This window comes from Colletotrichum gloeosporioides, assembly GCF_011800055.1.
Source record: "Colletotrichum gloeosporioides strain Lc1 chromosome Unknown consensus_47, whole genome shotgun sequence".
Lineage (NCBI taxonomy): Eukaryota > Fungi > Ascomycota > Sordariomycetes > Glomerellales > Glomerellaceae > Colletotrichum > Colletotrichum gloeosporioides.
This window is the reverse complement of record NW_025544692.1, coordinates 417,050-443,275: the sequence shown is the minus strand read 5'-3', so window position 1 is coordinate 443,275 and position 26,226 is coordinate 417,050. Positions and strand designations below refer to the sequence as shown.

At 42.8% G+C, this 26,226-nt stretch overlaps 1 protein-coding gene and 1 pseudogene across 2 annotated transcripts; one reads left to right on the top strand and one right to left on the bottom strand.

The window, feature by feature from the left end:
- The first annotated feature begins 1,109 nt into the window (after positions 1-1,109).
- Positions 1,110-2,341, top strand: GCG54_00005847 (annotated as a pseudogene). Its single transcript has 3 exons — positions 1,110-1,263; positions 1,318-1,790; positions 1,851-2,341. Coding segments are annotated over exons 1-3 (1,118 nt in total).
- Positions 2,342-3,029: 688 nt separating this feature from the next.
- GCG54_00005846 (Apicidin F synthase) lies at positions 3,030-25,638 on the bottom strand (the record flags this gene model as incomplete). The annotated part of the gene is made up of 3 exons (XM_045405862.1): positions 3,030-6,368; positions 14,022-20,552; positions 20,611-25,638. 3 exons carry the CDS (start codon positions 25,636-25,638, stop codon positions 3,030-3,032), a joined length of 14,898 nt encoding a protein of 4,965 aa, XP_045264260.1.
- Between the last annotated feature and the right edge of the window lie 588 nt (positions 25,639-26,226).

The following is a 26,226-nucleotide window of genomic DNA, read 5'->3' as shown; positions in this document are numbered from 1 at the left end:
TGTGCCTGCGGGCGAGAGCTCCTCTTCGTCGGGGCACTGAATCATTGAGTTGCAACCTCGGGATATGCGTACGGTTACGGCCGTTTCTGCCGTGCCGAGGTGAGGTTATGCCGGACGTCTGTGGGTAGACAGGGAGAGGCCGTTTATCCGCGGTCCGAGTTGAAAGGCCCCGTACCACCACAAGCCCGGTGCGAGGCAATAGAAAAAACACAAGGCGAATTTCGTATAGAAACCAACCAACGACAAGACATTTGTCGTTTGACTCGCTACGAGGCTTTATGCTATTTTATTTCAACTAACGCGGCTTGTAACCATGCCTGTCGGAAATTTCAGAGTTCACGTAGGCAAGCCGGGCAGATTGTGCGTCAGCACTTCGGCTTAGCGGCGTAGCGGACTAGTCAAACTTCCTTGCGTTCAGGCAAGAGAAACTTTCCCAGACCACATGCTGAGAGGTCCATCAATCTTCTGGAAGGCTCCCAATGTTCAGTCGGTTCTTAGTCCCGACGGCGAGCCAGTCTAATGACTCGGGAAACTCTCGCTTGTGCATCGAGCACGAAAAGTAAGGTTTCCAGGGTCCTGGCACTTACATGGGTCTAAAGCTTAGCTGCATTCGTGAACCACGTTGCAAAATCAGACAACAGCTCAGACCTGACAACTGAGGACATGATGCCAAGAACTTCACTGACTGGCGTGCTTGGAGACATTTCTACAAACAAGTGGTAGAGTCACAACGAGAAACCCGAGTTTCTGGTTGTAAGCGGCGTTGTCGTTTTGTCGGACATTGTTTGTGTCCATTGAGACGTATCGCGAGTCATTTAACGCGCATCCAGGGGAATGGAACGAACAGGCTGCCCTAGGTTCAGCGAAACGTTATTATGTGACGCTCCAGATTTTATACTTTGGAGCATGGTATCAACAACCTCAATAGATTCCACGCGCCGTGAGGGGTCCCGGCGGGCTGCGTGTCAAGTTGAATTATACAAGCAGTCTATATCTCAATGACTGTCGGACAACTACTCCGTATATCTCAATAGCACCGGTAGCTGTCGGACAACCACTTGGTCAGATGCAGCTTGCAAACGCGTTGCTACCAGGCGCTTACACCAGATATGGCAATGACTTCACGGGATGATGATTGGTCGCACATCACCGACATCAACGAACGTCGCAAAGCGCAGAACAGGATTGCACAGAGGAATTACCGTGAGTTCAGTCTCCAGAATGGAAGCCGCTTGGCGTCGTTGGGCTCTCTTCACGACCATGGTGACCATCCTGCCCGAGATACGGAAGTGCCAGACTGACAAGAAAGTGCCTCAGGCTCACGACAACGCATGCGAATCGAACTTGCCGAAGCAATTCTTTTCGATCTGCCACATCTGAAATCTGCAGCAGCACAGCAGAGATGGAACGAGACCAGTAATAATAGCGGTAGCAACACCCGATCGCGAACACCAGAGTTCTTCGATACATCATATCAACCCGATTCTACGGTGGACTTTCTGGATGTTCCAGGATTGGATGATTTTGAGTCGCCAAACGCTTCCGCAGGTTTGGACTGCATCGATGCTGCGCTGAATTCGTCGATCGCACCACCAGCAGCAACCCCATCCACCCAATTGGTGGCACCACAACCTCCAAGTCAACCGCAACCGCCATTACCACTACAAGTAACGGAAACATCGTCTCAGTCCAGACAGTCACAGTCCGAGCAGCCTTTGACACTCACAATGAGTCAACCGCAAACACATGACAGCCCAAGCGACGCGTTCAGTTGCCTCAGCGATCTCAACGTAGGCGCCATTCGATTCTCTCAACTCTGCGCTCTTCAGTCACTGACTGCATTGCACCAGGATTCTGCCGACTCTGCGAACCTTTCCACGGCTGCATCGACCACCGACACTGTCAGCACGCCCTCGAGTCTGAAAGGGCTCACGCCATCATCGACAGCAAGCTCTTGCAGCTCTTGCAGTTCTGCCGCCTCGCATGATTCGACAACAGAGTGTACACCGCTGCTTAGCGCCGTGATACGCGGTAATCTAGAAATCGCGCGGCTTCTCATCAAGAGCGGAGGCAAAGTTGATTCCAAGAACAAGTCAGGGAAGAGAAGACGGCTCTTCATCTAGCTGTGGAAAGAGGTGACACTGTCGCGGCTCGCACGCTGCTGGATTTGGGGGCCGATATCACGTTGTCAGATGATTCGGGAACAACTGTCTTCCACAAAGCTATTGTTCGCGACGATATCGAACAACTGCGAGGATTGTTGAAATGGTGCGAGGAGAAAAGTCGATTGCAGCCCTTTGAAGGGCTTTTGAAGCGTTGCGTCAATTTGAAGGATACCTAGAAGCGAACATTGGTACACTTGGCGGTGGTGCTGGAGAGGATCGAAATTTTGAAGTTACTCTTGGAGTATGGCGCGGATTTGAACGAGTAAACTAGTAATCAAGTATTCCAACACCTCATGCAATGTGACCATTGTCGTTACATTACCGCACGATTTCGTTCGGGAAGAATAATGACGCCGAGACCAAAGACAAGATTCCACAGACTTTGGTCAAACCTTGCTACGACACGGATCTCACTAAAATGCATGCGCGTAGTAAGAGCTTGTTGTCAAACACATGGGGTAGAATTTCTGAGCCAGTGTCGAAGAAGCTTAAAACTTTGAAGGATTGAATTCATGGCAGGTTCCGACACACGCGATCGCGAAGCTTCTTGCGCAGCTGTTAAACTTTCGACAACACCCAACCGTCCCAAGGTTCTGAACGGAAGGGGTAACAATCCAGATCGGCCGAACATTCCTAGTATGCGTAGGCGAATCTTGTCACCGGGGGCGACCGATGCACACAGGTTCCTGTCTTAATCATTGGAAGGTGCCAAATTAAATATCGTCTATTTTCTAGAAACTCCAATCGAAAGGAACAAAAGAATCTATGGAAGGAACTGGCTCTGGCTCAATAGAAGAAAAAGAAAGGAAAACTCTTGATGAAACTTGACCACACGCCAATAAACGCCGTGGAATCCCGGTGAAATTAAGAGAGCAGAACTGTCTTAAAATCCTCCAACAACGAGTTGATACTCTCTTTTCGGGCCGCTCGGCTGTCCCAAAAAGCAGTGACGTCGATGCCACTGTCTGTAATGGTGCATTCGACAGAGAAACCACCTGGAGGGGCTCTAGCGACCTCGCCTCCTACGAAGTGCATCCCAATGCCCTCGCCTGCGAAAGAAAGTGTGCCATGGGGGTGGACAGTCAAATCGACAGGGAAACGACAAGCATCCCTTGCATCTTGGCTGGCGCTCTGGACCGTCTTCAATCCAGAAAGTTCGTACGGCATGAGTCGGGTGAGTTCGTTCTGGACCTTCTTCGAAACATCGGCGGTGGTGTCTCCACTTTCGAGCCGGACACGGAGCGGGACCTTGGAAATCGCCGGTCCCACACATTGTTGAATTCCGGGGATGGACGCCGCGCGGCCAGTGACGAGGTATCCAATGGTGACATCGTTAGATTGAGTCAGACGGCTAACCGCCCGGACCCAAGCTGATGCTATCGTCGCTGTCAAAGTAGCTCCTTCTACCCTTTGTGGCAGCAAAACCTGGTAGTCTGCTCTCATGTCCTTCGCAGGATCGCGCACAAACAGGTAGCCGAACAGCGGGGAGTTACCAGCCCCTGAAAGGTATGATGCCCAGAATGAACGATCGGCAGCCAGATCTCTGCTTCCGATGTGTTCAATTAGCTGTTGGAAGGCAAGTCGGGGTTTGACCTGAAGGGCGTCACTCTGGTAAGCCTCATTGACGGCATCCAAGAGAAGTCGCAGTGTCCATGCGTCATAAAGGGAGTGATGCAAAGTCCAGATGAGATGGTTTGCGACCTTTTCGACACCTCGAACGATGGTAACCCTGGTCAGGGCATCTCCAAGACCGGTGGAAATCGTTTTGTCAGTCGTGAGGGCGTCGGCCAAGCTGGTCTCCGAGACTTCTCGCCAGAGGATCTTGTCGGAGAGCACAGCCTGGTAGAGTTGCTTCGATTCTTCAAATATTCTTGTCCGAAGAATAGGAAACTCAAGTGCGCAGCGATCGATCGCAGAATGTAGCCTCGGCAGGTTGATTGTGCCATCAAGTGCGAAAATGAACTGCACCACGTGAGCGCCAGGAACCTTCATAGAGTCCTGCATGAAGAACTCCTGCATATAGGTGCAAGGAAAAATATCCTCTATTCTACTGAGCTCGAAGTCGTGCTTGCTGGCGATCTTGATTCTCAGGGCATCATTTACCCTTCGTGTTGAGATGGCCGTCTGCAAGAGCTTGGTTCCTCCTGGCTGACCACTGGTCTCTGTCTGTTGCATCTTGGAGGCCATTCCGGAAAGTGTCGGGTTTGAGAAGATCTCTGCAACGGCAAGAGAGTAACCTTCCGTTCGCAATAGTGCGACAAGGCGCATGGCGAGGATGGAATCGCCACCCAGGCTGAAGAAGTTGTCTGATGCGCTCACAGATGATACGTCCGAGATCTTCAAGGCAGTGCACCATAGACCGGCTAGTACCCTTTCACTTTCGGTCCGCGGCTTTTGGTGAGAGTCGTCCACGCTGGTGTATGTGGCGATGGATTTGAAGGTCATTGAGGTGACCATGACCTGCAGCACTCGTCGGTCGAGCTTCCCAGAGGTCTGCACAGGTATCCTTGGGAGCGGGATGTAAGCATCAGGGATCATGTGGCCCGGCAGAGTCTCAGATAATCGACCTTTGAGAGCCTTGGACAACTCCTTCATGAAATCGATGAGATCCGCATTGGGACCGGAGTCGCTGGCAGCTTGCTCGAACTTTTCGCCCACTCCAAACACGGCTGCGAGAATTTGTCGATCTTGTCCTCCAGGCTTGAAAACGTCCACAGCAACAGTCAGCCAGCTGGGGACATTTTGTCGGACGGCTTCTTCAATCTCGGAAAGTTCGACCCTCTGACCGCGAATCTTGACCTGGGAGTCTTTCCGAGCAAAGAAGCTCAGGGTGCCATCTGCGTTGTAATAGACATAGTCACCAGTTCGGTAGACTCGGGTATCGGATGAGTCTCCCGGCAGCCACGAAGGGGCGTCGATGAAGGCTGCCTTGGTCGCATCTTCATTTCCAAGATATCCACGGGCTAAGCATGGACCTTCAATGCAAAGTTCTCCGATACCTCCAATAGGAATTAGTTCGGAGGACTTAAGTGGGTTGACAACCCAAGCTCGACATGCAACCGGCCAGCCGACAGTGTTGGGTGGTGTGGTCGGTGTGAGTTCCCCAATGAGTGTAACAATACAAGTCTCTGTTGGACCATAGCCAGCAACGAGTCGTACCTTCGAGGCCCACCGGTCCACGTCGCTCTGCAAGACTGCTTCACCGCCCATGACCACTGTCCTGAGACTAGGCACTGAGTCGGGATCAATGATCCTGGACAATGAAGTTGTGAACCAGGTGGTGTTGACTTGAAAATCCTGAATGAAGCCTGCCAAATTATTCATCTTCTGGTGTTCAGATGGAACACAGACGCAGCCGCCGTGAATAAGAGCGGCGAAGGCATCTAGCAGCATGACATCGAAGGTGTATGCGCAAGATTGCAGGAATCTTGTCTCCGCGTTCAGGCCCAAATACTTCCCAAGCGCAGATATGGACGAAGAAAGTGTCTTGTGTTCTAGAAGCACACCTTTGGGGATCCCAGTCGTGCCTGAGGTGAAGAGGACATATGCCGGACTGTGTGTCTTCACCGTGGATTGAACAGCGGTCACGCCTTCGCCAAGAGAGGAAACCGTATCTTCGTTGACCAATACAGGCTCGCATCCCAAATCTTGGCATCGACTGGAGTACTCGGATGATGTCAAGATAATGCTGGCGCTGGTTGCTTGCACGAGATGCTGCAGTCTCTGGTTCGGACTCTTGGGGTCAAGTGGCACGAAGTATCCACCCGCCTTCCAAATTGCCATCATTGAAACCATTGCCCATTTCGACTTCTCGAACAAGAACGGCACTGCTTTCTCGGGTCCGATGCCAAGCTCTTGAAGTTGTTGAGCTAAAGCAGAGGAGACAGCAATAAGTTCTGCGTAGGTCATAGAACCGTCCCAGGCATCGATTGCGATATGTTGCGGGCATTGCTTTGCTTGTTGCTCGATCAAATCATGAACGCAGGAGTCAACGACAACCGGAGTCTTCTTCCTGGTGATGAGATCGATTTCGGAGATGTGCGCCGCTGATAGTCCTGACAAGTCCTGAACTAAGGTACTGGGAGTAGCCGAAATGAGGTTGCGTAGGAGAGTGGAAAAGGTTGAGAGAACAAACGCTGCATGCGCATCTCCCACCATTTCAGGGTTGTAACTCAGTGTCACTGAAATATGATCTGTTGTAAACTAACTATAACGCATATATGGCATCTGTGTGAATAGAACGGCTTGATTCCTTTTAAATTAGAGTCTAATGTGAAGGGTCTTTTAAGGAATAGATCCTAATATACTAGAATATTATTAATCTAGATAAGTAGGTTAGAACTAGATCACCTTATACCTTCCTCTAAGTATAAAGCTACCTTAGATACTTAAAGGTATTATAATATACCCCCTTAGGCTTAAAAAAGCCTAAAAACCTTAATCCTATATAATTAATACTATAAAATCTAAATATATATATAAAACGCTATAAATAGATATAAAAGGAGGTAATTAATAAAAGAAATTAATAAAAGAGATAATTTTATAGTTTTATTATTAAATTATAAAAAAGAGGAAAGTTCTTCTCTTTATATACCTTCTATTATAGTTAAGATTATAAATATTAAGGTAGTAACTAATATTACTACTTTACTTAATAGAAATAGAGGCTTCTTATTAATTTAAATAAGAAAGTTAAAATAGTTATTAAAGTAATAAAGTAGTAATAATAATAATATCTCTTATACTACCTCTATTTCTTAATTTTCTTTCTCTATCTATATTATAACTAATATATATATTACTTACCTTACTTCTATATATATATATACTTATACTATAATTATAATATTTTCTTTTTTACTTAAGATCTTATTTTTAATACTAACTATATTATTTAGATAACTAAAAAGATTAAAACTAAATATATAGCTATAATAATTAAAATAAAAGCTACCCTTATTAATAAGAAGTAGAAAGAGAGAGAGGGGGAAGAAGAGGAAAGTAATAATACTCCTCTAATACCTTCTTTAAAGCTTAAAAACCTTAAGCTTAAAAATAAGTTATCTTATTATCTATTTTTATTACTTCTAAGTTATCTCTAAGTTATAAAGTTTTTATTTTATTTTACTATTTTTATAGCTTATTTACTAATTTAAGTTATTTTATAGAAGCTAAAACTAATAAGCTTAATAAGGGTAAGAAACCTATAGGGGGTAGAGAAACTAAAAAGAGGTATAATTTAGAGTTTATAACTCCTACTCTTCTATCTACTTATAAGTTATATTAAAAGTATAAAAAGAGTATATTTTAGATTTAAATCTCTAGTTAAGTAATTATATTATTTATTAATTTTTAAATAGAAATAAAAGCCCTAAAAGCTAAAGGTTAAGAAGAAGAATAACTATTACTACTAAGTAATATAATTTACTTATTTTACTTATAAAATACTTAAATAAGTATATTATCTAATATATATATATTTAGTATAGAGTAAGGAGGTAAATATACTCCTTATAAGGAGAAGAAGAAACTATATAAACTTATACTACTACTTATTTCTATATTAAAGCTCTAATTCCTTTAAGTTTTATATAATAATATAGATAAGTCTATATATACTACCTTATAACCTTTATATTATTATTTACTTAGCTAACTATTTATTAAGTCTTTACTCTTAAGAGAACTATACTCTAAGAGGCCCTTAAGGTTTATAATAAGGCTAAAGTAAAAGCTAAAGCTAAAGCTAAAGCTAAAGGTGAGAGTAATAATAAAGTAGCTATTAAGACTATAACTCCTCTTTTAGTATTAGCTATTACCTTATTAGTTAAGCTTATTATAGAGGAAGTGCTAATCTCTAGTAGTTTATATATTAGCTTATCTTCTAAAGTAACTCCTTCTATCTCTAAAGTAGTTAGTATTTATACTACTATTAATAGCTTTATTAGTAAATATCTCTTTAAGGAGATAAAGCTTATATATAATATCCTTATAAATAACTATATATTTATTTTCTAAGGATATAAATAAAGTATAGCTTTTATATTACTTAATACTTTATAGGGTATAGGTATTTTAGGCTCTTAAGAGGGCTATATACTTCCTAGCTATTAAGCTATTTTTAATTAAATAAATACTTAGCTTATAAACTTTACTTATTACTTAATTCTTCTTTTTTATTTTATTCTACTACTTATAATATATCTTAGAGGTTTAAAAGTACTTTAAACTATTTAAACTTTATATAAGAAAAGGTTTTTATAAGGCTATTAGCTAGTATCTTATTAGTTAGGAAGTAAACTATTTAGAATAATTACTTAGTATATTCCTAATAAAGCTATATATTCTAGATATCTATATAGTAAAAATAAGTTAAGATATACTCCTTTTTGCTTATTATAAGTTAAATTATTTACTAATTATTATAATAGATCTTCTATATATCTCTTAGGCTAAATTTAAGGTTTAAAAAGAGTTACTTAAAAGCTATTATCTCTTTTATAATATATTCTAAGCTTAGAAGCTCTACCTCTATTATTAATATAGTTATTATATTTTAATATATAGCTTTCTATTAGATTAAGCTTCTAAATAGAGATATTATAAAGCTTTAAGATAACTTTTATATTTCTTTATTATTAGTAAAAGATATATTACTTATAATTAATAATACTTAAACTACTTCACCCCCTAAGATATTAAAGTAAATTATAAAGTATTAAGTATAGTATAAGTATTAAATTACTTAGTTTATAGCTTAGTAGTACTTTAGAGATAAGTTTATTAAGAATCTTAATAGTAAGGTGTAAATAAATATAATATCTAGCTATATTATAATTATAGTATAGAGGATTAATTTAATTTTCTCTTAATATAAGAGGACTTATTATAGGTTTACTTCTCTTTTAAACTTTTCTAGTAAAGTGAGGGGAAGAGGTATAGTTAGTACTTTAAAGTTAATAAAGTTAAACTTCTTTATAATTTATTTAATATATTAATTATATAAAAGATAGATCTTTTATATTATTTAATTATAAGTAATCTTAATTCTTAGGTACTATTTAGCTAATTTTTAGTCTTTTAGTTTATATTTCTCTTTAATCCTCTTTATAACCTTTTCTACTTTTTTTATATAGTCTTTATAATATAAGATAAAGATATTATTAATATAAAAGAATATAAGGACTTTTTTATTATAAAACTAGAAGAGATATAGGTTTTTACTTATTAAGTATAATCTAAAGTAAAGAAAGGTATTTGAGAACTCTTTATATTAGAGTAAAAAAGTATTATAAAAGCTATATAAGGTGTATTAAAGTTTAATAACCTTCTTATCTTTCTTAAAACTATCTAATAAGTAATAAGTAATAGGGGGGTTATTTAGCCTATATATAGTATTTAGAAATATATTAATAATATTAAATTAGTAAATTTTAAGGTTAAATTATACTATAAAAGCTATTATACCTTAAATATTTTTATAGTGAGGGTTATAGTGTAAGTTTGTTCTAAAAGGTACTTTTCTTAGAGGTTGCCTTAAATATAGATTCTAGCTTTATAGTAGTTAAGATATCTATATTAATTTAGTTTATATATAAATACCTATTTGAGGGGTATTAGCTTATTTTTTACCTTTAATTTATCTATAATATCTTAAATACCTATTTACTTAAGTTTATTAATCTTAATATTATATATTTTAATAAAGTAGGAGTAGAGTAGCTCTAATATATATTAGATATCTCTCTATATCTTAAGTAACTTAATAAGTTAGTTAATATAGATTTTTCTACTTAATATTATAGATATATATTTTAGCTTTATTTAGTAAACTAAAATAAAGATAAAATAGTAGAATAAATAGTATCTTTAGTTTACTTTTTTAAGTATTTTCTATTATTTTAATATATATATTTTAAAAAAGATATCTTAGTTTTATTCTATTTAGAGGAATATAAAGTATATTCTAAAGTAGGGAGATCACTTTAGCTTTATAATTTTAAATTAGCTTAAGTTAGTATAATTATATACTTACTCTAACTCCTCTTTTATAGTACTCTCTTCTTTAATACTTAAGTATAGCTATATTAGCTAAGTAAGAGAGTTACTTTATAAGAGTAATTATATATTAATATCTTCTATATTTAGATTTTATAGAAGAGAGGTATCTATCTAAATATATATCTTATCTAAAATTATATCTTTAGTAGGGGTTATATCCCTATTAATATCCTAAGTCTCTTCCTCTATATTATTATCTTAAATAAGGTTTAATAATAATATTAGGTTTAATATCTTATTTATCTTAATAAGATCTAAGTTTAACTTAAGGGTTAATATCTATCTCCTTTACTTATTATTAACTATCTAAAGTTCTCTTAGTAAGGAAAGGTATAATAATAATACTTTATTATTTATTATTAATATAAAATTAGTTTTACTTTATACTCTTAAAATCTAAAGTTTTAAAAGTATAGGGGATATTAGTTCTTATATTTTATTAGTAACTAAGTAAGCTTCTTTACTTTAGATTACTATTTTTATATTATCTTTTAAATAGAATATCTTCTTATTAAAGGTTATATTTTATATAATAATAACTTCTTAAAGTAAGGGTATCTAAACCTTATAGAGGTTATATAAGTTTATTATATATCTTATTAGGTATCTAATATATTTTTATACTATAATTTTAAAATTATATCTATTCTTATTTGCTTTATATTCTTTCTTAAGGAGGTATACTTTATAACTATATATATAGACCCCTCTTTATTAAAAGTGAGAATTAACTAAGAGGTTTATTTTATAAGTAGGTTTATAATACTTAATATAGTCTCTTAATTAGTCTTTTTTAACTTAGATTAATAAGAGCTAGCTATAATATTAGTAAGGGCTTATATTATAAAAGAATACTATAGCTTATACTACTTTAACCTATAAGTTAGATAAAAAGCCTACTACTTAAAGTATTATAATAGCTTTTATAATTAATTCCTAACCTACTTATTTTACGCCTCTATTTAGTTCCTTAGTATATAAAGGAGCCTATTTAACTTTAATCCCTATTTCTAACGCTTAAATCTAAAACTCTAATAGTCTATTAATTATAATTATAGCATACTTACTATTTTATTTAATCTTATATAACATAAAGCTATATTATCTCTATACTTAGTACTTAAAAGTTTAAATAATAATAAAGACTAAGTATTAGGTTTTATTTATATATAAGAATATAAAGAGTTAACCTATATACTTATTTTTAATAACTAAGAGCTATTTATTTGTATTAAAGCTTATTAGGTAGTTAAATAGGTCTTATAAGACTTTATAGAAAAGTTATATTACTTTTTATTCTGAGGTATATCTTAATATAACTTACTTTATATATATTATTATATAGTATTAGTATTTAAGGTATAATATACCTTAGATCTTCACTTTTTAAGTGTTAAGAATAAGTTTCTTAAGCGTTTTTTAACTAAAATATCTAAAATAAAAATGCTATATTTCTATAATATTAGTATAAGTTTAGATAAGTTCCTAGGAATATTACTTTATATAGGTTATTATAAAGGTGAGTAGATTTATAATTAAAGCGTTATTAGAAAGGATATATCTAAAACTAAAATATAAGAAATAAAGTTAGTAATCTATAAAGGTAATATTACCTTTTTTTAAAAGTTTCTTTACTTCTATACTATCTTTATAATCTCTAATATAAAAAGTATTATTAAATCTTAAGTACTAAATACTTATCTTTTATAATAAGTATTTTAAGATAATATTAATATAGAAGTTATCTATAAAAGTAATATTTTAAAGTATTAAGTCTTAAAGTCTATTTACTCTATTTAGGATATTATAAAGAATCTTTATACTTTTTATTATAATTAGGTATAAAGTTATATCTACTTTAACTTACCCCTTTACTTTATAGATAACTAAGCTTTCCTTAAAGAGGGAGATATTATTTACTAAATAGAGGGTATTATAGTTATCTAATATTATACTATTAGAGAGGATTTTTAAGCTTTAAGTATAAGTTATATAGATCTTATTAAGTTTAAGTTTTAATATAAGGGCTCTTACTTCTTCTACTATAATCTCTATAATAATATCCTTAATAATAATATAAGTTACTATATTAGATAAGAGGTTTACTTTAGGAGTAGAGGTAGTAATTAACCTTTTTAATCTACTAGAGTTATTTTTAAGTAGTCCCTTCTTATTCTAATTCTTATTATTCTTAGGCTTAAAAGTATTAAAGTTCCTTATAGTAAGCTATTTTTTATAAGCTATTTTAGTATAAAACTTAAAATATTTTAGTCTATTAATTTTAAAGTAAACCTAAGTTACTTCTTTAAAGTTTATATAAGCCTTTTTACCTATAAGAGCAAACTTAAGGTAATTATAAGTAGATAGAACCTATTTATAGTCTCTTCTATATATATAGTATAAGGCTAATTTACTTTATAAAGGTTTTTCTAAAGTAAAGTTATTAGAAATTATATTATTAGATTATCTAGCTAATATTATAAAAACTTTATTAGTATAACCTTTTAAATAAGTTCTTATAGTATCTTTATAGAGAAGGTTTTTAAATATATTAATATACTAATTTATACTTTAGATCTTAATATTAGAACGCTCTTACTTAATAATATTAATAAGCTTTAGATTAGCTTAAAATAGAATAAAATAATATTAAATTACTTAGAGGAAGGTTTTTAATATAAAGGTTCCTTATATTTTAGGTAACTTATACTAAGAAGTTTTAAGGAGTATACTTTAGAAATCCTTAATCTAAGTATTAAGGTTAATAGTAGAGGCTACTTAATCTAAAATTATAATATATTTTTTATAAATTATAGTAAAATTACTTAAGTTACTTAGAGTGTAATATTACTTAAGAATATATATTAAGGTATAAAAAGTATAATCTCCTTTCTCTAAAAGCTCTATTTAAATAGGTATAAAGATCTCTTCTAAAATAATATCCTTTACCTACTTATTTAGAGCTTTATATACTTACTCCTTCTATATATATTTTACTTTATAAGCTATATATATAGTAAAATATAAAATATAAAATTTAAAAACTCCTATAGATCTCTTAATAAGAAGAGTAAATATAATTAGTATAAGTAGTAATAAGTTATTAATAGTTTTAGTAGTATTACTTTTTATAGTAGCTTCTTATATATTTAAAGTAGTAAGAGTAAATAAAATAATTATTTTATTATAAACTTCCTATTCTACTTTATAGTATTTATATTACTTCTTATTTTCCTTTTAAATTTAGTTATTAAATAAAAATATACCTTTAATTTTATTTAGATTAGAAAAAGTACTAAAAGTATTATCTAAGTTAATATATTTCTAAATATCTTTAGCTTTTATTTCTACTTAAAAAGTAATATATTAGACTAAGAAATTATAATAAGAGGTAAGTTTATAAGAAATACTAAAGTTAGTAGTTACTATTATATTAGAAATATACTATAAGTTAAAAGTAATTATAAAAATAAAGTTTAAGAATTAAAATAAAATATAATAGATATAAAATTAAATTAAATAAGGTTATAATTTATTTTATAGATAGTAGTTTAGAGATATAATATAAACTAAGCTTATAACTATTATAAACTAACTATAATATATATATAATATCTATATAAATAGAATAGCTTAATTCCTTCTAAATTAAAGTCTAATATAAAGGGTCTTTTAAGGAATAGATCCTAATACGCTAGAATATTATTAGTCTGGATAAGTGGGTTAGAAGTAGGTCACCTTGCACCTTCCTCTAAGTGTGAGGCTGCCTTGGATGCTTAAGGGTATCATAACATGATCGTTATCGGAAGATAACTGGCAGTCAACAACTAGCGCCTGCGGGAAGAACTTTGGTGAAGCTACCGGCCCTTGTCTAAGTGTAGGCACCTTGTTGGTCCCGTTGTTGAGCGAGGGGGGTTGAACGACAAGGATGCTGCCAAACTCGCAACTCTGGTGGCATTCCTTGCTGACACGGGCAATTCCCTGGAGACCTAGCTGACAGAAACGAGACTCCGCCACGGCATCTCTTTGAACATCCGCAAGGAACTCGGAAACACTCGAGCCATAGTCAATCTTGATGCGTGTTGGGACAGTTGCAATCGTGGGTCCTGCGATGGCCTCAATGTCCGAGATGTCGGTAGTCTCTCTTCCTGTGACAATTGCACCGAACACAGTGTCCGGGCTTGCGACGTAGTGTGAAATGGCAAGCGACCAGGCAGCTCGCACAGCTGTGGCCATGGTAACCGCAGAGCCCAAGCTTTGATATTTGGGGAGCGGCACTGTTTCTTCAAGGAAGGCGGTTGCCAGTGGTTGATGCTTAGGGTCGTGCGGCGGACGAGGGAAAGGAAGTGCCTCAAGACCAGACATTCTTTGCTTCCAGTATGACTCTGCCTCTGCAGGAGCTTGATCGATCAAGTGGCGCATGAAAAGCTTGAACGGGACTGTTCGAACCGAGTCTGAATTGGTGGAATCTCCGGTGAAATGGCTTTCGAGGAACTGTCGAATCAAGCCTAGGGACCAACCATCATAAACGGAGTGGTGCGCGCTGAAGACCACCTTGATGATTTCGGACGTATGGGTGGGAACGACTGCAAGATGAACCATCGGCTTGCCATATCCGTGCAATTCTTGGACCTGGTGGACAAAGCTCTCGATATCTGTGGCTTCGTGCCAGATGGGATCTTGTCGAACGACGACTTGAAGCGAGCCAAACTCATGACTTAGAACAATCCTAGTGCGGAGTAGCTCGAACCTCTCAAACGCCATTTTCCATGCTTCTTGAAGTCGGGGTAACTCCGCGTCCGTGATTTCCATGGTGTCTGCAGAGATGTATGCGCCAGAGTTTCGTGCTGTTACTGCCATGAGACCCTCTTGAAGAGGTGTGCAGGGGTAGATGTCCTCAACCTCATCCTTGTTGATCCCATAGAGGGGAAGAACGCTCGAAAGAATCGTAGCAAGCTGTGATGCTGATAGGAGATCGAAGGCCTTCGGCATAGGCTTCTCCTGATCAACCCCGACTGCAATACGAGATGCCATTTCAGACAAGACTGGGGAAGAGAAAATGTCTTCAAACATGAGACGATGCTTTGAAGACCGGGCAAGACCGGCGAGCCTGATGGCTGTAATGGAGTTGCCACCCAACGCAAAGAAATGATCCCCTGCACTGATGTTCTCAGCGTCAAGCTTCAAGACTTGAGCCCACCACTCTTGAAGAAGCTTCTCGTTGCCGAAAAGCTCCTTTCGCTCGCCCTTGGCTGCGACGACGGGGAATAGGAGACCCTTCGCAGAGAGTTCGGTGATACATGCTTTGACAAAGACACGGTCGCGCTTGCTGGAAGCAGTTGTCGGCAGTTGTTCGACGGCAATATAAGCTGAAGGAACCATGTATTCAGGCAAGAGGTTTCGAAGTTGTTGCTGTAGATCGGTAGCCATTTGGAACAATTCTGGTCTTGAAAGATCCATCATCGACGCACATCCGATGTCAGATACTCTGTTCTCGTAGGAGATGTTCATGACAAGGAGTGCTGCCAAGAATGGCTGGTTGCGGTTATCGGGCGAGTCAGAGAGCTCAACGCCAATGTGCTTGAAATCTGGGTTCTTTGACATGATCTTTCTGATATTTTCTTCAATCTCACCGACTTCAATGCGCTGGCCGCGTAGTTTGACTTGGCCGTCGCGTCTCCCAACAAAGGTTATTGTACCGTCTGCGTTGTATCGAACCAAATCTCCAGTATGGTAGATGCGCCGTCTAGATCCTGCTGGCAAACATCGCGGATCTGTCTCGAAAGAAGCATTCGTTCTCTCTGGATCTCCCAAATACCCTCTGGCAAGGGTTGGACCCTCAATGCAAAGCTCTCCGACGGCTCCGATGGGAGCCAAAGTCTGTGTGAATGGACTGACCACCCATGTGGCTGTACCGACAGGAACTCCGATGTTGGAACTGCTGTCTGTGGGCGTGACTTTACGACCAGTGGCCATGACACAGGCTTCTGTTGGTCCATATGCGTTGACAAAGGATACCCCAGGCTGGCTTAACCAAGCTTCGATATCAGAGGGCGCCAGTGGCTCACCCCCAACCATGACGAGCTTGAGGGTGGGGACCTTGGCTGGTACAAGGAGTCTGGTGACAGAGGGTGTAGAGATGAGAGCATTGACCCGCTCTCTGGTGATGTATCCGCTGAGATCATTCATTCTCTCCGACTCGGAAGGCGCGCAGACACATCCACCTGAGGTAAGCGTGATGAAGATCTCAAAGATCATGGCGTCGAATGTGTAGCTACTGAACTGCAGCATTTTGATATGAGGCCCGAAGCCGAAAGTCGTGGATTGAGCCGCGATTGCGGAGGCCCAGGCAAGGTGATCAATGACAACACCCTTTGGCTTGCCTGTGCTACCGGATGTGAAAAGTAGATATGCTGCTTGTGCAGGAGTGACTATGACATTTGACGGTGGCCGAGCTGTCTGAGCTGGTTGGAAATCACTAACAGGCAAGACTTTGCAGTTCAGGCTGCCCGAAAGAGATGGGACTCTGCCTGGGGACGCGAGTACAAGCTTGACATTGGCCTCGTCCAGGAGGGCTTGGAGGCGGGCTGGAGGGTGGTCCGGATTGAGCGGCAGGAACGCACCACCGGCTTTGAGAACGGCTATCATGGCGGGAACTGCTCTTGCTGACTTGTCCAAACAAAGTCCGACAAATTCGCCAGTCTTCACCAGGTCCGTCGAGATGATCTGGTCGGCTATCTGATTTGCCCATAGATCCAACTCAGCATACGAAAGGGATGCATCATGAGAGACAACAGCCGGGCGATCCGGCTGTGCCTCGACTTGCTTCTCGATGAGATGGTGCACACATGCCTCCACCGGATTGATGCTGTTGCTGTTCCACGTTTCTATGAGAGATGTGTCTTCTCGCGAGATGGTCATGACATCCCCTACAACAGCCGACGCATTGGCGTTGCAGATGCCTTGAAGAATGTGGTTGAAATGATGCATGACGATATTCAACATGTCCAAATCGATGCAGTCAGGGTCAAACCTGACATCGATTGACAGCTCCTTCTCGCTTGGCATGAACTCGACTGCGAGGGGATATGTGTAAGACTCCGTCATATCCAACGGGACAGGAGTGATATTGATATCTTCGAAAGGCAGTCGGAGAGCGGCATCCGGATGTACGACCATCAGGGAGGCGAAGTCGTAGGCCTCTTGTGCGGCTGAGCTTACGGCTTGGATGTCGGAAAGGCCCAAATGTTGATGCGAGATGCTCTCGATAGCGACCTGTTGTACGCGGTCTAGGAAGTCAGCAAGGGACTCATCTCCTCGCACCGCAAATTGCCTCGGCACAGTCACGATGGTAGGTCCGACTAGTTGCTCGATACCTGGAAGAGGGAAGTCCCTTCCAGATAGAGTGCAGCCATAGGTTGCTGTTGAGTCTGCCGAGTATTGCGCGTTGACAAGAGCCCAGGCAGCGTTGATCAAAGTTGCTGGAGTAACATTGCGATCCGAGATTGATGCAGCAGCCAGAGGGAACTTGAAGCTAGTGCCGGCACGGGCGACAGGCTTATGAGACACGGGGATTAATGGGAAAGATACACCTTGTCTTTCGACTATCGCTTCTCTCCAGTATTCTTCAGATGGCTCTTTGGGTGTGGCTCGTAGCTTTGCGACTAATGCCTGGAACTGGGGAGCCGGGTCTCTAGGCTCGCCGCGGTAATGCCGTAGAACCGTATCCCAGATCAACTTCGTGGACCATCCGTCGTATATGGCATGATGAGCATTGAAGACAAAGTATCGATCATCGCCCTCCTCGACAAGTCCCAGTCGTAAAAGCGGCGTGCCGTAGCCGAAAGTTTGCTGCCTTTGCTGGGCCATGTAATCGCTCAGAAGACCGACGTGCTTGGTGACAGGAATGCTTTCTTTCGTAATGACCAGCAGGGCTCCCTGTGGTTTCAGCACAATGCGACTTCGCAGCACGGCGTGGTCTTTGGTTGTCACCTCCCAAGCTCTCTGAAAGCGGTGCTCATCAATGTCGACCGGAAGCTTGTATGGGGCGTGCAGCACATATGTTTGTGCTGATGACTGGCGGGCGGATAACGCCATGAGAGCTTCTTGCATGGGGACACAGGGCAAAACGTCCTCGATGGCATCCGGGGAAACGCCGCACTCTTGAGATATCTCGTCGACCAGGCGAGGCACCGACTCGTATTCCTCGAGAAGGGCAAAGGGTTCAATTGTCACTTCTCCCTCAGTTGCAGCGACTTTGTCCATCACGTTGGCCATGTCTGCCAGCACCGGATTTGAGAAGATGTCGGCAACGGAAATGCCAAGACCACTGCGTCGCGCTTCGGACCGTAGGGCCATGGCTGCAACAGAGTCGCCTCCAAGCCTGAAGAAATTATCGTAGATTCCAACGGAACTGACATGAAGAACCTTCTTCCACATCTCCGCAAGTTGACACTCTTTCGGCGTTCTTCCGGTCTCCTTGGCACTAGACGTGAAAGAGACGAGTTCATCTCTGGAGAGCTGACTTGTTACTCGTTGAAGAGCACGTCTGTCAAGCTTGCCGGCAGTAGTGATCGGCAGAACCTTCAGAGGGATGAAGACATGCGGACTCATATATCGTGGAAGGGACGATGCCGTCTCATAAATCTGTTTGACGAGATCTTGAAACTTCTCGAGAGCTGAAGGTTCGGTCGCAATAATATCGTCCGGGTCCTCTGGTGTCGTATCATCGTTACCGACGTGAATAAAGGCGGCCAAAAGGTCCTGCTCGCCAGCTCCAGACCGCTTGAGTAGATCGACAACGACGGGGCCAGCTGTTGGCGGTATGCTGCTTCTGAGGGAGTGCTCAATTTCACCAATCTCTACACGTTGGCCATTGATCTTCAATTGCGTGTCTTTTCGGCCAATGAAGTTGATGGTTCCGTCTGAGTTGTATCTGACAAGGTCTCCGGTCTTGTAAAGACGGTTGGTCCTAGGATGAGGGCCATTCTTGAGCCATGAAGGAGCATCGATAAAAACCTCCGCTGTCTTTTCTGGCCTCTTAAGATACCCACGAGCGAGAATTGGGCCTTCGATCAGCAACTCTCCGGCAGACCCGATAGGCCGCAGTCGTTCGTGGTCGTTTTCATCAACAACCCAGGTGACGCACCGATAGCCACGGCCGATGTTGGAGGCATTCGTCTCACGAGTGACATCCTTGTTGACGACGCACGCAACGCTGCACTCGCTTGGGCCATAGATATTGAGCAGTTTCAATCGATCAACCCAGGCGTCAACCTGAGATGCAGGGAGCGGCTCGCCAGCCATAAGAAGCACGGTCAGCGTCGGTACGGTGTCGGGATCAACAAGGGAGGCAAAGGATGGTGTCCAGCCAGCCCATGTCGCTCGACTCTTGGCGATGAAGTTCGATATTTCCATGCTTCTATCCTCTTCCGAAGGAATACAGATACATCCTCCGACGAGGAGTGTCGTCAAAATGTCGCCAACACTGGCATCGAAGCTGTACGCTGAAAATTGCAAGGTCCTAGACTCTGGGCCGACTTCGATCGCCCACGCGTGCTCTCGGAACCCGGTGCAATAGGCTCTGTGGGATGTGATGGATCCTTTTGGTGCGCCTGTGGTTCCAGACGTGAAGACCACGTACATGGCGTTGTCTGGAGTGACCTCTGGGCAGACCGGCAAACTCGGGTCTGTGGATGGTAACACATATGCAAGATTTGACTCGATGACAAGTACCTTCTCTTTGATTGCCTCGAATTTGGGTTCCGTAAGAGGTGAAAAAAGTAGAACCTCAGTCTCGACTTCCTCAGCAATTGAAAGTACACGAGCATCCGGATGGGTTGGGTCGAGCATCACAAAACATGCGCCTGCACGTAAAACCGCCAGCATGGCGACGACGGCCCACTTCGATTTCTCGAAACAAAGAGGCACGATTTTCTCTGGGCCAATACCAAGGTTCTTGAGATGGTGAGCCAGATTCCTAGAAAGATCATCCAGTTCCCGGTATGACAGTGATCCATCCCAGCTGAAGATGGCCTCTTTCTCAGGGTGATCCCGCATTGTCCTCTCCACGAAGTGATGAACGCATTCCTCGACCGGAGCTATGCATGTCTCGTTCCACTTCCACAGTTGTTGGAGGTCGTGAGAACTGAGCGCAGGAATCTCATCTGGGGTCCTTGAAGGATCCCTCAATATCTCCGTGAGAATATGGTTGACGGTTGAGGCGATGTTGTTCGCGTGACCTTCGCTGACAAGGGACGTACGATAGTGGATGGAGATCTGAGTTGCGTCTTCTCCAGTCTCTACAATGAGAGCGAGTTCGAACTGTGATTGCGTCAGCTAAGTGGTCAACAGTCCGTGGCAAATGCCAAGAATTATTTACCTCTGTTGGATCCTGAATTGACTTCTCTTCGAAGAGCAGACTTGATCCTTGTTGGGCCCTCTTATCCAGCAGGGGCATGAACGATATACCCGCGTTGAACAACGCGCCGCCAGTAATACCGACGGCGTTCTGGATCTCAGCCAACGAGCTGGCTTGATGCGCTGCGCCGTTAATGGAGTCTTGCTGCAGCTTTTTTAGGAGGGCGAGAAGAGATTGGGGGTTCGTGAAGTCAATATAGCAAAGAAGCATAGAGATAAAGGGGCCGATAGCTTCCTCGATGTCGGCGATAGGGGCGTCTCGTCCCGAAGCGAGGTAGCCAGTGACGGCTTGGCTGCTGTTGGTGTAAACACGAAGCACGAGCAGCCACATCAATTGAATGAGGACGGGGAAAGTGACCTCAAGCTCCGCGATCCTGTCTTGCAGCTGCTTGTGCGTGATTCCGAGTGGAACATGTACAGACTTTTGCTCGCTTTCGCCATTTGTGACGTCAAGAAGAGGCGGGAACACGCAAGCTTCGGCCCCAGTCAAATACTGCTTCCAGTATGCGATGCTCTCCTCCCTCAGCTTTGGATCTCGGATGTAGCGAATGAAGCTAGCGTATGGTGAACTCCAGTTCGTGGTGAGGCTTCCGTCGTAAGCTCGTGACAGGTCACGTAGTAAAGGAGCAATAGACATGCCGTCAAAGACGATATGATTGATCTCGAATCTCACGAATGAGCACCCGTCGTCGGCAGAGCATATAAGTAGCCTGTGAAGAGGTTCTGTTCGACTCAATCCTCTTGGCTTTTCTGGGTAATCAGCCAGCATCTTGAGGGCTTCATCGGCGTTCTTTGCCCGAAGAAGCTTGCATTGAGGAGCATACTTCCTGAGGACAACTTGATCGAGCATGCCGACCGTAGCTGGCGTCTCGATGAAGACCGTCCTGAGAGCTGCATGGCGGGACACAAGGCTGCTCCACGCTTGTTGGAGACGGCTCACATCAAGCTTAGCTCCAGTGGAAGAGGTTACCTCCCATACGATGTCAACTTCATACACCCCTTCAACTCGAGATTGACTCAAGGCCAACGACTCTTGCATTGGCGAGCAAGGATATACGTCTTCAACATCTTCCAAGCTGCTCACACCCGGAATCTGTTTCATCGTACGCTTCAAACTGTCCAGCTCGGCATATCCAAGGTCGAATTGGTCGAGATCACTCAAAGTGAACTGCCGCAGGGAAGATCTCAGCGTGCTGACAATTTCTTCGACGGCTGCGGGTATGCTAGCAAGCCACGTCTCAATCTGGCTCTGGTGCTTCAGCTTGGAATTCCATGCAAAGGTGAACTGGAGGCGGTCATCCAGAACGCTAGCGGCAATCTCAAAGAGGGAAAAGCGCTGAAGCTCCGGGCTGATGTCCTCCAATGCTTCGCCAGCTGTCCAGGATTCTTGTCGGAGTAAAGACCCTTCCTTCTCCAGAAGCTGATATCGTCCCTCGTAATTAAACAGAACTTCCGCTGGGAGGTGGTTTTGGAAGGCATCGTGGCCTTCAGCTGTGAGGAAAGAGGCGCTAAAGTAGTCGAAGCCGTTGTTGGGGGTTTGCTTCCGGGCATCCTTGACTTTCATGACTAGGTCTATAGTGTCCTTGAAGTCGCTTGCGTGAATCGGGTACACCGTTGTGAACCAGCCAATCGTCCGCGAGAGGTCCATCTGATCATCCCAGGCCTCTCTTCCGTGAGCCTCGGTGAACACTGCTGGAGGGCGCCTTTCACGGAAGGCTTTGCCAAAGGACTGTAACAGAGCGGCGATGAGAATGTCCACTGGCTCTGTCTGCAGAGCATGGTGGCAGTTGACCAAAACATCATTGGTGATATCCGGGCTGATGGAGAAGCGCTTTTCACGCACATCGGCGTAAATGTTTTGTTGCCTCTCTATGCCCCAGAACGAGAAGTCAGAGGCAGGCACAAGCTCTGGCAACACGCGACTGGTCGTTAATGTGTTGGCATAGTCTCTCTGCTGGTTAGCCCAAGCAAGAAAAGGGAACGAGTTGCTGAATGTTGGTTGGGCTTCTGTGAGAGCCGATTCGAGCTCTTCGAGAATGACTCTCCAAGACACAAGATCAACAACCAGATGATGAATTACAAGGAAGAGGTAATGAGCACCACTGTCCTCAAACATGTTGACGCGGATCAGGGGTCCCTTCTCCGCCGATAGTGATGCACGAGAAGTAAGCATCAGTTTTGCCCGAAGATCGGAGGTTGTGGCCGGGTGATAAACAAACTGATAGGACTGATCAGTGTTCTCGGTGATGTATTGAACCCACTCCCCTGTCGGCGCCTGTTCGAATCGGGCCCTCAGCATAGGATGTCTCTCTACGAGGCTGGCAATAGCCTCCTCAACAACCTGAGCCTCTCTTGGTTGCTCAATTCTGACGAAAACACTTTGATGGAAATGATCTCTCGTGTTGCGAGACGTCGAGATCCTGAAGAAAAATTGTTGAATGGGGGATAATGGAAATCGTTGACCCGCATCAATCACCGGAAGGGGCTGATGTGCTTTGAGTACTCCGATCTTTGACGCTGTCTCTCTCAAAGATGAAGATGTCAAGAGGTCCTTCACCCGTAACGACTTGTTGGCTAGTCTGAGTGTGGATATAACCTGCATGCTGGTGATAGAATCTCCGCCGAGGGCGAAGAAGGACCTGTCAAGATTCACCTTTTGAAGAGGGATGTTGAGAACATCACTGCAAGCTCGCTGCAAGATCGTTTCGGCCGGCGTGATATCGGCAGTAGTTGTAATTGTGTTTTCGCCGAGGAGATGGTAAGAGCTTTCCTGCGCAACGGCTTCCAACTTGTCTAACAGAGAAGGCCGATCCAGCTTACCGGTAGACGTGTATGGCAATGAAGAAGTCTGAAGCCACAGAGAGGGTACCATGTAAGGAGCTACAGCTTGCAGCAGCAGCGACTTTGCCTTGGATACGAAGTCAACCTCGCAAGGGCGGAAGTAACTGCCATGTCCGTTGGTAACAACAGGCGAGCTCTCTCCGACAACAACTGCCGTAAGACGTCCAACTAGAGGTCCATGCCTGGGAAAGAATACGGCAGATTCCGTTATTGAAGTATACCTGCGCAAGTGATGCTCAATATCCGAGAGCTCTACACGTTGACCCCCGAGCTTGATCTGAGTGTCTGCGCGTCCGAGGCATTCCAAGGATCCGTCAGTGGAGTAGCGTGCCAAGTCACCAGTCTTGTAGAATCTCCTGTGAGCTGTCGCATCGGGTACGTCAAGTTGTGCCCAATTCGGGTTGGAGATGAAGCTTTCCGCTGTCTTCCGAGGATCATTTAGATACCCGATGGCTAGGACTGGGCCTTCGACAATAAGTTCGCCCACAGCGCCAATGGGTGAAAGCTGATCTCTGCCAGGATCAACAATCCAAGTTCTCATGTTCAGGCCGTGGCCGATAGAACTGGCTCGCCCCGTGATGGGTCCTCGAGTTGTAGTTGCCAAGAATGTCGCTTCTGCTGGACCGTAACCATTGTAGACGCGGACTCCTGCATCGACCCACGGCTGGATATCTGAGTCCCTCACCAACTCGCCACCCAATATTAATGTCTTCATAGCAGGAGTTGTCCTCGGGTCCAGCAAGCGTGCAACAGTCGGCGTCAGGATTCCCCATGTTGTGCGTGCATCTTGGAGGTAAATCTGCAAGCGATCGAGCCGATCAGATTCGGAAGGTACGCAGATACAAGCTCCTGCAAGGAGTCCAGTGGCCATGTCGGCGATACTCATGTCGAAGGTGTAGGAACAGAACTGCAGAATTCTTGAGTCACCTTTGACCTCCAGGTTCTTGATGATGTCCAAAGCGGTCGTGTAAATGATCGAGTGAGAGAGCACAATTCCTTTCGGGGTACCAGTACTTCCCGACGTGAAAATGACGAAGGCAGTGTCCTCCGGATGCACTCGCGGCCAGATGTGTCCGTCATCGTGGAAGCCATTAGAAGTGGCGGCGTGGCTAGGAACTTGTATGACTGCCAGGCCGAGTTCACTGAGAGTTGTTGCTGTTGATGCACCCGCAAGTGCATGAGTCGCGCCTGTTGCTCTGATGATTTGTTGTACACGATTAGCAGGAGCTCTCTGGTCCAGAAAGACGCATGCTGCTCCAGCTTTGAGAACTGCCAACCACGAAACAACAGCCCACAATGACTTATCGAAACTCAAAAGCACCAAAGATCCAGGGACTACTCCATGTCGAATTAGTTGCTTCCCAAGCAGATTGGACGTATCCTCCAAAGCCTTGAAAGTCAAGCGTCCGTCCCATGCGTCTACCGCTGCAGCATCTGGTCTCTCTCTCGCAACTTGGGTGATGGCCTCATGGAGAAGGCGTTCCGAATACGAGAGTGGAACGCCGTTCCATTGAACTATCTGGTCTTGATCTCTCTGGCTAAGCTGTAGGTTGCGGATGAGTTTGTTGCCCGAGTGGACCAGCTCGCGTATGAGATGACTCAACGTGGATGCCACATTTTGAGCCTCATTTAGGGACATGAAAGACAGACGGAACAACAAGTGGCACTCAGGACCCATAGCTTCATCGTAGGATCCTTCCACCGCTAGCTGATATTCATCTGGTAGTGTAAAATGAGAGGTCGTGACTCCATTTGTCTTTGCAAATCCGTTGGCATGAGAAGACTGAGATGTAAATCTGATCAGCGTGTTGCAAGAAGCGTCTTGTGAGCCATTGGTAATGATCCCATTGGTATGAGTGCCGTTCACTCCGTTATGAGTTGGAGTGATGGCCAGTTGATTGACCACATCGCGGAGAGTATGGTGATGATCAACGATGTATGTCTTGCTGGCAGTTCTGCCATCTTCGTCCGTTGAAGCAAATGAGATGTGATCCTGGCCGGTGTACAAGTACAATGCCAAGCACCATGCGGCATTCAGCACCGAGCCTGCCGGGATACCGGATTGCTTGAGATCTTCAATGTCGATGTCGACATATGCTGTCTCCTTGGATTCTGGTTGTGCACCAGCAAAGGCCGGTAGGTTGCACATCGTCGGTCTTTCGGCCGGCTTCAAGGTGCGGATCTTCGTTGTGAGAACCCCTGGCGGTTGGGGTGTCGTTGTCAATTGGTGTCGTCTTGACTACTTGCATGCATCGAAAAATCGGCCAAAATCGTTTGGCACCTTTCCTACAGCTGTTCCGCGTGCACTACACCCAACTACAAGATTCCCCGTACTCTGCCAATTGGCCCTTCCCCAGACAGTTACCAGGGGCCCCTGGCACTGATACTGTTCGTTTGCATCTTCCAGGTGAGGTAATCTCGACACTTCGTGTGGTGGTCATATTTGGTTTAGCGCTGACCTCAGCATGACCGGACTGCACATTTGCCGGCACGGTCCGCCCGGTGGCCCTCCGGCCGGCTTCCGGCGGAAAACCCGGTCGCCGGCGGGATTGGCTGCCGGCAGGTCGGCGGGAGCCCGTCGCAGGCCCGTTTCAGGGTCTATTGACAATCAGTCGCCTGTACGTGGGGATTGGTTGCGGTATGTTCTTCTCTACGCAGCGCTAAGTCACCCATATGCTCCGTTGACAGTGCTCTGTGAGGCGCATCGATAGCAGATTCAGTGATTCTAGCGATCGAA